The 11,996-nt window shown below is 41.5% G+C and overlaps 1 protein-coding gene across 2 annotated transcripts in view; it reads left to right on the forward strand.

The window, feature by feature from the left end:
- TRPC1 (transient receptor potential cation channel, subfamily C, member 1) overlaps positions 1-11,996 on the forward strand; it is a 101,873-nt gene that overhangs the window by 82,609 nt on the left and 7,268 nt on the right. For both annotated transcript variants that reach the window (XM_006895107.1, XM_006895108.1), the window contains 3 exons: positions 7,926-8,101; positions 10,081-10,282; positions 10,971-11,165. In XM_006895107.1, coding sequence (XP_006895169.1) covers positions 7,926-8,101; positions 10,081-10,282; positions 10,971-11,165 — 573 coding nt within the window. The remainder of the gene's footprint in view (positions 1-7,925; positions 8,102-10,080; positions 10,283-10,970; positions 11,166-11,996) is intronic.

Raw genomic sequence — 11,996 nt, forward strand, 5'->3', positions numbered from 1 at the left:
GGTCCCTAGAACATTATTTCCTCATGATGTGAAAGCTAAAATTTGCTTTGGAAAAATAATTAACAATTGGAATTACACAGCACCACCCATTTGCCTTGCTTTGGCTAAATAGTAATCCTTTGCTTTCAGCGGAGTCCCTGAGTGCTACAAACAGTTCACATTGCTACAGGTTAGAAGTTAGAGACCACCCGGGGACGCTTGGGAATAAAGACTTACAGTCTGCTTCCTAAAACATCATCTCTTAATAAACACAACCCTACTTCCCATATGTATGGTCACTGTAAGTTGGAGTCGTCCACTGCAAGGGAGCTGAATTGCACTGTGGTCCACTGGCCTCCTCCTCCTCTCACTCCCTGGATATAGGTCTGTCTGTGTCATTACTCTGGTTCTTCCAACAGAGGAATGTAAAGATCTTTTTACCAGAATGATCCTCACATTTAAGATTTCAAGTGTTTTAGGTGATAATAAGTTCAAGGTAGGTCCAGCACAATCAGAAAATCAAAATCATTCTTCAGAATGATTTTGAAAATACGTATGTTATGCCTTTAAAATTAAGTGTGAAAAAGAATATATTCAAACTTTGTAAATAAACCAATGTAGAAAATAAAAATATTTTAATTTTGCTTAATAAATGCTACATATGAGAATGTGGAGTGTAGAACATTTAGAACTGACATTTTTTACAGATTGTGTTGCCCAGTATTTTTCTTTATAGTTCATGAAATTGCACTTCTGCATTTATAGTTAAAGAGATGCCACGTGATGTGTGCAGAGAAACACAGCTTGCCGCAACTTACTCCTTTGTGAGAATTTTCAGGCCTACTGCCCCAGGAGGGAACATTTACTCAGAACCTGGCAGAATTTCTGAGTTTGCAAGACACCTAGCTCTGACAAGAGCAAATTGAGTAACACTAACAGGAAAGAGGACTGGAAAGGAGACGGTTGCATACAGAGAGCTAGAAATGGGCAGAGGCTTGGCTGTTCGCAGAGCACTGGTGTGAGAACACAACCTGGGGAGAAGGAACCGCCTGAAGGACTAGTGGGAGCTGCTGGTTTACTGCTTACTTAAACTGGTCACAATGATGTCTGTGATAAACACCCAAGCTTGAAGACTTCATAACACACTGGGTTTGGGGATTGAGTACTCAAAAAGGGTCTTGCCTCACTATAGATTTGATCCAGTTAAGAAATGGAACAGAGTCGGAACCACAGAAGAAAACAAGTGGTAACAGCAGGATAAGGAATAGAGGGACAAAATAAATCTAAATAAAGATATGCCTTGTGGAAATTTGATCTCCTTACTGCAGATACCGAGGATGTTGATTATGAATCCGAGTTACATGAAATGGTTGGCAACTTGAGTCTTTTCTCCATCTATCATTATATTGCCTATTTGCCCAGTGGTGAGGACTTGTGTTTTCTTGATGTTGAAATGTAATATATATTGAAGGTTGTAGTCTTTGACCTTCTGCAGCAAGTGTTTCAAGTCCTCCTCATTCTCAGCAAGCAAAGTTGTATCATCTGCATGACACAAGTTGCTAATGCATCCTGCTCCCATCCTCATGCCACATTCTTCTATAGAAAGTCCAGTTTCTCGAGTGGTTTGCTCAGCATACAGATTTAATAGGTATAGAGAAAGCGTACCTCTCTCTTCATTTAAACAGTACAGTGTTCCTTGTACTGGAACAGGATAGCGGCTTCTTGGTCTAGATACAGGTAATGTTTGAGCATAATTAAGTGTTCTGGGATTCCCATTCTTTTTAATGTTAGCCACAGTTTGTTTTGATGAACAGTCAAAAGATTTCGCATGCTCAATAAAACATAAATAAACGTTTTTTCTGATATTTTCTGCTTTCTACCAAGATCCATTTAATACTAGTGCCACGGCTGCTTCTAAATTTAGCCATTTTGGGATAATCTTTAGCAAGATTTTATTACCTGCATGTGATATTAATGATGTTGCTGTTATGTGCCATTGAGTCGCCAGCAACTCATAGCAGGCAGCAACTCATAGCAACCTTATACACAATGGTTCTGAACTCTGCCCTATTCAAAGCCAATCTCACTGGCTCTAACACATCCACCCCTACTCCCCCAGTTACTGTGTCAATCTATCTCATCGGGGGGTCTTCCTCTCCTGCACTGTGTCTCCATCCTTCCAAGCACGAAGTCCTCAAAGGACTGGTCCCTCCTGGCCATGTGTCTGAAGTATGTGAAATGGAACTTCACAATTCTTGCCTCTAAGGAGAAACTTAGTTTCACCCTGTTCAATATAGACCTGTTCTCTTGGCAGTCTATGGTATGGTCAATCCAGCACTGTAGCTCAAAGATACTGATTCTTTTTCTGTCATCCTGAGTCATTGTCTAGCTCTTTGATGCATAGCAAGTAGTTGTGAACACCATGCCCTGGATCAGGTGCACCTTAGTCCCTAGACTGACATCATTACTCTTTGACACTTTGGAGAAGTTCCTGACAACAGACTTCCCCAATGCAATTTGTCTTGATTTCCTGACTGCTGGTGCCAAGAGTGTTAATGTGAACCTGAACAAGCTGAAGTTGTTAACAACCAAAGTCTCATCTCTCTCTCTCATGGTACTGCCAGTTGGCCCAGTGGTGAGAATCTTTGTCTTCTTGGTGTTGCGCTTTGATCCATATTGAAGACTACAGTCCTTGATATTCTGCAGCAAACACTTCAAGTTCTCAATTTCAGCAAACAAGGTTGTGTCATCTGCATATTGTAGGTTGTTGATGAGTCTTCCTCCAAACCTGATGCCACATTCCTCCACAGAAACCCAGCCTCCTGAATGATCTGTTCTGCATACAGATTGAAAAGGTATGGAGACAGGATGCATCCCTGATGTTCTCCTTTTCTGATTTTGAACCATGCAGTGTTTCCTTGGTCTGTTCTAAGGGACTGCTTCCTGGTCCCAAGTATAGGTTTTGCGTGAATACAATCGAGTGTGCTGGGATTCCTGTTCTTCTCAAGATTAGCCACAATTTGTTGTGATCCACACAGTCAGATGCCTTTGCATAGTAAATGAAACACAGATAGACATTCCTCTGGTCTCTTTGCTTTTGGCCAAGATCCATCTGACAGTGGCAATAGTGTCTCTAGAGATACAAACTCTTCTAAACCCAGCTTGTGTTTCTGGTAGTTCTCTGTCGATGTACTTGTTCCAGCCATTTTGGGGTAATTTTCAGCAGGATTTTGCTTGTATGTGATATTAGTGATGTTATGTGCTGTCGAGTAACCTTCGACTGACAGTGACTCTGTGTACAACAGCTCTGAAGCCTGTGCTTTTCTGAGCCAGTCTCACTGACTCTGACACACCTACCCCCATTACCCTAGTTACTGTATCAGTTCATCTCATCTGAGGTATTCCTCTCCTGCGCTGTCACTCCACCCTTGCAAGCATGATGTCCTTCTCCAAGGATCGCCAGATGCCCAAAGTATGTGAGACAGAACTTTAAAATCCAAGCCTCCAAGGAGAAACTTGATTTTACCCTATCCAAGACAGACCTGTTTGTTTTCTTGGCAGTCCATGGTAGGTTCAAGACTCCTCTCCAACACCACTCTAAGGCATCGATTCTTCTGTCATCCTTAGTCATTGTCCAGCTCCTTGATGCATAGCAAGTAATTGTGAAGACCATGGCCTGGATCAGGCACACCTTATTCTCTAGACTGACATTGTTGCTTCTCGACGCTTTGGAAAGATCCCTGATAGCAGATTTGTTTTTGTTGGTGGTGGTGGTGTGTACCATAGAGTCAGAGCCAACCCATAGCTGACTCTCTGGTGGTTTTTTCAGAGGCATTTAATCACACAGGAGGAGATTGCCCATCCTTCTCCTGGGGAGCAGCTGGTGGCCTTGAACTGCATGCCTTTGGGATTGCAGCACAGCGTCTTGCCACTGCAATTCATCTTTTGCTTTCCTGACTGGTGGTGCCAGAGTGTTGATTGTGGAGCTGAACATCTATAACTGTTAACAACTTCAGTCTCTTCTCCAGCCATCATAGTGTTGCTAACTGGTCCAGTGGTGAGAATCTTTGTTTTCTTAATGTTGCGCTTCAGTCCATATTGAAGACTACAGTCCTTAACCTTCTGCAGCAAGTTTGTTAACTTCCAAACTCTGTCAGGTTGCCCTTTTTTTGGAATGGGATTAAATATGGATTTCTTCCAGTCAGTTAGCCAGGTTAATTGTCCTCCAGATTTCTTGGTCCTACCTGATGAATATATCCAGGGCAGCATCTGTTTGTTTAAATATGTCAACTGGTATTCCATCAATTCCTGGGGCCTTGTTTTTGGCCAATTCCTTCAGAGCAGATTAAATTTCCTCCTTCATCACCATTTCCTCTTGATCATATGTTGTTTCATTAAATTCTTCTGTGTCAGCCTATTCTTTTTGGTGCAGTGACTCTGTGTATTCTTTCCATCTTCTTTTACTGCTTCCTGAATCATTCAGTACTCTGCCGCAACATCCTTAAGTATTGCATCTCGAGGCTTGAATGTGTTCTTCAGTTCCTTAAACTTAAAAAATGGCAAGCGAGTTCGGCCCTTTTGATTTTTCTGACTCCAGCTCTTTGTACATTTCATTAAAATACTTTGCTTTATCTTCCTGAGCCACCCTTTGAAATCTTCTGTTCAGCTCCTTAACTCTCTGCTTCCCTTTGCTTTGGCATCTCTGCACTCTAGTGCAATATTTAGAGTCTCTTCAGATATCCATCTTGGTCTTTTCTTCCTCCTCTGTCTTTGTAATGATTTTTTTGCACTCTTCATGGATGATATTTATTCTTGATATCCTCCCACAGCTCATCTGTTTTTTTATTAGTGTACAAGGCCTCAAATCTGTTCCTGAGATGGTTTTGACATTCAGGTGGGATAAACTCTACATCAAATTTTGGTTCCTGTGGATTTGATTTAATCTTCTTTAGCTTTGATTTGAACTTGCATATGAGTAGTTGATGGTCTGTTCCACAGTTTCACATTCTGTTGGATAACGCTTTCTCGGAATGCGAACAAATATGGCTCTTTTCCACTCAGTTGACCAAGTGGCTGTCTTCTAAATTCCCTGGCGCAAACTGTTGAGTAGGGCTGCATCTATTCGTTGAATCATGTCAGTTGGTATTCCATCAGTTCTTGCAGTCTCATTTTTTGCTAGTGCATTCAATGTAGCTCGAACGTCTTCCTTTATTACCATTGGTTCTTCATCATTTGCTACTTCTTGAAACAATTCTGGGTCAGCCAATTGTTTTTCAGTACGACTGTGTATTCCCTCCAAATTTTGCTGGATCATTCAAGATTTTACCTAGAGCATCCTTAAGTATTGCAACTTGAAGCTTGAATATGTTTTTCCATTCTTTCACCTTGAAAAAATGCTGAATAAGTCCCTCCTCTATTTTCTAACTCCGATTCTTTGTACATTCCATCATACTACTTTCCTTGTTCTCTCAGGCTGCTCTTTGAAATCTTCTGTTTGGCTCTCTGTCAACTCTTCCCATTCTTTTGGCTTCCCAACACTAGTGCAGTTGTCAGTGTTTCTGACAATCTCTTCTTCAGGTGATTTTTAAATTCAGATGGGGTAGACTCAAAGTTGTATTTTGGTTCTTATGGAATTGTTTAAATTTTCTTCAGCTTCAATTTGAACTTGCACTTAAGTAGTTGATGGTCTGTTTCACAGTCAACACCTGGCCTTGTTTTAATTGCTGATATTGAGCTTCTCCAGAGATTCTTCCCATAGATGTAGTCAATCTGATTTCTTTGTAGTTCCATCAGGTGAGGTCCATATGTATAATCACCATTTGTGGGTGGTTGTTTTTTTGTGTTTTTTGTTTTGTTTTTTTAAAAAAAAAAACCAAACACAAAGAACAACAAACCACAAACAACCACGGTATTGCAAAGAATAAGTCATTGTACAAAACTCAGTCATTCTTTAGTAAGATAGAATTTTCTTTGCAAATAATGGCTAGGGATGACTGAGGAGATTTGATGCCTTTGAGCTGTGATGCTAGAGAAGAGTGTTGAATATACCGTGGACTGCCAGGAGTACAAATAGGTTCATCCTGGAGAGGGTGAAAGCAGGATGCTCCTTGGAGGCAAGAATTCTGAAGGTCTGTCTGACATATTTTGGGCATGTTGCAAGGGAAGATGAGTCCTTAGAGAGGGACATAATGCTTGGGAAGGTGGAGGGAGAGCGCAAGAGAAGAAAACCCTGGATGAGATGGCTTGACTCAGGGACTGGCGTAATTGGGTAGGTGTGTTAGAGACAATGATGTTGGCTCAAGATAGAGCAGGGTTCAGAGCTGTTGTACACAGGGTTGCTATGAGTTGCAGACAACTCAACAGCACATAACAACAGTTGGAAATGGAAGTCTCTCTAACGAGATGAAAAACCTGAGATGAATGCCTTTAATATCTCACTGTATACAACATAGAAGTATTTTAAAAGCAGTTCTTAGGAGTGGAAAGACAGTTTACAAAATTTGGTGGTGTAAGGACAGTGGAACAGTGTGAGCAGGATAAAGGGGAGAGGGGCTTGGCTTTCAGGGAAAACAGTCCTTCAGGAGTTAGACTCTTGCTGGCCTAGGAATTCTCAAACCCAACATCTATCTGAAGAGAAATCTGCTGTCGTCCTCCAATGGCCGTGATCAGGCCCCAGCTGCAGGGTAGAGGGACCCACTTCCCCGTCCTCTCTGCCCCCTTCTCTTCCCACGTTAACACACTACCACCTTTTCAGTGGTCGGGTACTCAGTCCTCAAAAGAGCAACAGTCAGCCTGTGTCCTTATCTAGGCCGCCGTGACGCCTCCCTTCCAGGCCTCATGCCTACAGAAGCAAAGTGAAAAGAAGACTGCTGCTTTTTTGAAGAAGGGGATGACGTGACTGGAGGAGTTCCTTATGCTTCTCACCTCGATAAAATCATTTCCTCCCAACTTTGTTCAGAACAAGGGGAGTATGTCTTTCTTGAAGAATTTCTTTCATAGGAAATCAGCAGAATATCAGCCAGACTGTGGGGTTCCAGACATTTCAGCTAAACCCCCGCCCCGTGACTTAATTAATTCTGGAGTTGTGTCAATGAGCCAATCAGACTTAAGGAGAAGAGTCTATTAGGGTCTGTAGTGTATTCTAGTTCCTAACATTTATGGTAACTGAGATGCTTATCAATGTCTTGCTCTCCTTCAGTCTAATTATGAGAATTACTAACACTCCAAATGGTTGAGCACTCTCTTGTGTTCTGATAGCTTGTATTCTGACTGCTCCGATGCTCGTTACCATGTTACTAAATCTCTGAGCCTTGGTGTATGCATCCGGTGTTGGGAGGGAGAAATGGATCAGTGTCTATAAGAAGCAGAGCAGAGCGCTTGCCACATGATGGGCTTTCAAGAAATGTTTAGAATCATTCCTTCGTTCTCTATATGGTTAGGGGCCTAACTGGCAGATCCGGAAAAGAACATAAGGAACCTGGAAAGTGAGTGTAGTCAATGTATATTTCATTCTTAGTGAGTTGTTACATTTAACTAGGTAATTGTCAGAAGGAAGCTAGAGCACCATACAGCATGAGTGGCATGGCCTTGCAGTTTCTCACACATGGAAAGCAGGTGCTTTGCATTTTAGGATATCCTTGGGCATGGAGATATTTCTTTTCAGAAACATTGAATGGTAGATATCATGGAATCCCAGACTGGTAGATCTGCACCATGGCCTGCATGCAAGTGAGAATGACAATAACATGACTAGGGTCATGGTTTTGTTAAGCAGTTGCATTTTGGATATTTTAAAAGTTTAAAATACTTAAAAATCAGAAGGAAAATGATAATCTTATGAGCATGTGTTTTGTCTTCCTCTTTTTTTGGTCAAATATTTGGTTAACTATTGAATATTTTGCTTTTCCTCATGATTTCAACGATCACCTTTCTAACATATTCTGCAGATTTCAATGGGACAGATGTTACAAGACTTTGGAAAATTCCTTGGGATGTTCCTCCTTGTTCTCTTTTCCTTCACCATTGGCCTGACACAGCTCTATGATAAGGGCTATACTTCAAAGGAACAAAAGGACTGTGTGGGCATCTTCTGTGAACAGCAGAGCAATGACACATTTCACTCGTGAGTGGCTGTTAAGTGTTCTTAAATAGTTCTTTCTGTTGTATGTGAATTTCTTCTTTCTCATGGCCCTCGAGTCAGAGCCAACTCCACTGGGAGACGAGCTCGCCTATTCTCTGGAGGCCACTGGCGGATTCCAAGTGCCAGAGTGGTGTGAGCTTTGGGTTAGCAACACAACAGGCAGTAAATAAGACAAACAAGTAACATCTGTTACACAAAGACGAGGTTGAGGAGACAAAGTTTGAAGTAGAGGATAGAATACCAACAGGGTTGCCCATGACTGACAGGTTTCAATAGAGCTTCCACACTAAGCCAAGTCTGGAAGGAAGTTCTGATAATCTACTTTTGAAATTGCCTAGTTAAAACCATTTGGATCACAACTGAATATTATTCAGTATAGTCCTGGGAGATGAGCCTCCTATGTTAGGAGACATCCACAGAATCCAGCATGCTGGTGATCACGTGGATGGTGTTGGATCAGAGAGTGTTGCTCTTGTCTTTGGGAGTGTCATGAGATGGACAGTAACTCACAACAATGGGGAATAATAATATAATAATAATAATAATAATGTGTATATCATAAGATGTTTTTAACATAAGGATTTGGGAAAGGCATAAGTTCTTGCACTCAAATAAGAACCTAAAGCAAGTGAAGGAGCAAGCTAGGAAAAGTATCTGGACGAAGAGTCTTTACAGAGAGAAGGCAAAAAAGCCTGATGTGGGAATATGGTGGCACGCCACAGAAAAACCAAGAAGTCAGTGTGACTGGATGGAAGGAGCACTGTAGGCAGTGAAATCAGTAAAGAGGGGTCACAGAGGACCTTGCCAGTCCTTTAAAAGAACCTTGGAGGGAGCTCTGGTAGCCTAGTGACAAGAAGCTGCACTGCAATCCTGAAGACACGCAGTTCGAATCCACCAGATGCTCCTCTGGAGAAGAAGGGGCAGTCACCTCCTGAGATAGTCAGATCTGATTCGATGGTTCACAACAAGAAATAAAACAAGCAACAACACCCCCCCCAAAAAAAACACCTTCATTTAAAAAAAATCTATAAAGAAGAACCTTGGGTTATCTGTTTAACAAGTGGAAAAGTGACCCTATCAACCTAGGCTTCCTTCAGTTAGGTTTCCTTCAGTTGAATCTGATAGGAAAGTTGCTATGTTAAGAACAAAACAGAACGGCAGCGAGGATTCAATAGTTACAAATCGAGTGTTTGCCTTTGGGTCGCTTTCCTGTTTCAGTTAGGGCACATCTGCATTATAGGCATTAGCCTCATTTCTTTTTTAAAATTAATTTTAATAAAAGTTGACAGAGACCTAGGGTTTCCATTCATTAATTGTTGCACTTTTCTCCCTGCCCACCTCTCCCTCCCCCCAATTCATACATCTCCTTGAAAAGTAAAAGAAAAACTCTTTCATTGTTATGCAATCCCTTCCCCCAAGTCCACTCCACTATGCAGCCTTCACTCTGGACTCCTGTCATGACAATAATACTCAACCATATAACCCTTTTAAATAGTTTTCTCCCTCATCTGTTTCAGTGTAGTATACATCATTCCTCCTCTCCTTCTCTCTTTTCCCTCAACCCTGATGTCAGTCCCCTTTTACAACAGTGGCCTTATGCAGTATTTGTCCTTTTGTGACTGAGGTATTTCACTCAGCATAATGTCCTCAAGGGTCACCCATTTTGTAGAGTATTTCATGAGTTCCTTGTTTTTCAGTGCTGCACAGTATTCCATTCATTGTGTGAATATACCAGAGCTTCCCTATCCATTCGTCTGTTGATAGGCACTTGGGTTGTTTCCAGCTCTTTTCTATTGTGAACACAACCACAATAAACATGGGTGTGCATATATCTGCTTGGGTGGCGGTTATGGTTTTTTCAGGGTGAATTCCCAGTTAGCCTCATTTCTTCTGTTAGCTGCCGCTCTCAGCTTCTCCCAGCTTCCTTGTGTGTTGAGACACAGACGGAATTGTCTTGACAGGTTCATCGGCACCTGCTTTGCCCTGTTCTGGTACATCTTCTCCTTGGCACACGTGGCCATCTTCGTGACGAGGTTCAGCTACGGAGAGGAGCTGCAGTCGTTCGTGGGCGCGGTGATCGTCGGCACGTACAACGTGGTGGTTGTGATTGTGCTCACGAAGCTGCTGGTGGCGATGCTGCACAAAAGCTTTCAGCTCATAGCGGTGAGTGTGCATTGCAACGACTTGACGCGATGTGTCCCAGCCCTTCAGATGTATGCAGTGCGTAAGTTGAACGAAGATTAGAAGAATGGAGAAATGGGATCATTTTAAGTTAAAGACAGATTTTTTTTTTTAAGTTGGTCCTTTTTTTTATTTTTAAAGTATAAATTCCTCCCCTCCCCCCTTGTTGTGCACTGTTGAGTCAGATCCAACTGGCCCCTCCTTCCCCGGCGAAGCATATGGTGGATTCAAACAGCACGCCTTCAGAATTACAATGCAGCCTCTTGCCATTCAGCCACCAGAGCTCCCTAAAATATAGATTTTAAAAAAGATACCAATAATTATTTTTATTGTAAATTTTGTCTTTACTTTTTAAACCTTTGGTAATACTTTTTCTCTTTGTCTGTGTCTGTGTGCATACATACACCTTATATATGTATGCATTTATACTCTATATATACATATTTATTTTTATTATATTTGCTTTTCTAGGGAGCTCTGGTGGCCTAGTGGTAAGGAGTTATGCTGCCAATCCAAAGGCAAGCAGTTCAAATCCACTAGTTGCTCCAAGGGTGAAAGAAGGGTCCTCACTTCCAATTTGCAGCCTCTGAAAACCTGCTGAAGGGTCAGCTTAAGTCGACTCAGACTAGACAGTACGTAACAACACGTGCTTTTCTTGTGTCTCTTACAGAATCATGAGGACAAAGAATGGAAGTTTGCACGAGCCAAGTTGTGGCTCAGCTACTTTGATGACAAATGTACTTTACCCCCACCTTTCAATATCATCCCTTCACCAAAGACCATCTGCTATATGATTAGTAGCCTCAGTAAGTGGATTTGCTCTCACACATCAAAAGGCAGAGTCAAACGACAAAACAGTTTAAAGGTAAGACCCTGGGAATTGGAATGGCAGCGTAACAATTGTAGCAAAGCTCAATCTCGGGAAACTTCCTAAACTGTGGGTGATGAAAGCTCATTACAGGCTGCAGCTGTCTATTTTTGACTGCTGTACGGCTTGGTTATACTGTTTGACCAAAGGAAGTCCAAAGTATACTTTCAGAGACAGAGAGGTAGAGCTATGGTTTTTAAGATTTTCATATTTTGGTTCGTATCCAAGTCATGGCACCAAAAAAAAAAGATTTTCATAAGATATAAAATCTCTTTTCATAGTTTTAAAACCTGGGAAGTATTTTTGATATCTGTTCAGTCCACCTAAGTAATAATCACTGGGACGAGTTCCTATTTTTCGGATTCTTTTTGAAAGTTAATTCCCTGACTTAGAAAGGGGTTAGCACACTTTTTTCTGTAAAAGAGCGAGTTACTAATTTTACTATTTGGGATGTGTATTCATATGTACATAAACATAGATGTTTGTAGACAAACTAATCAATGACATTACTAAAACATACACATATGTGTGTGTACTGATATCTGAAACTAATATAGTAAATTAAATTTACCACTATTTTAGGCACTATTTGAAGGGTAAGAGACAAAAGAAAAAAGTACTAATCTAACAAAACACATTTCTAAAAAATTTACATTGTTGTTGTTGTTGTTATGTGCCGTCGAGTCGTTTCCGACTCATAGCGACCCTATGCATAACAGCCCTAAACCCTACTCTGTCCTGCGCCAAACACAGCGCCTCTGACACACCCATCCCGATTACCCCAGTCACCGAATCAATCCATCTCATAGAGGGTCTTCCCCTCCTGCG

The sequence above is a fragment of the Elephantulus edwardii genome, unplaced genomic scaffold (genome assembly GCF_000299155.1).
Source record: "Elephantulus edwardii isolate Elephantulus edwardi_28Jun2011 unplaced genomic scaffold, EleEdw1.0 scaffold00158, whole genome shotgun sequence".
Lineage (NCBI taxonomy): Eukaryota > Metazoa > Chordata > Mammalia > Macroscelidea > Macroscelididae > Elephantulus > Elephantulus edwardii.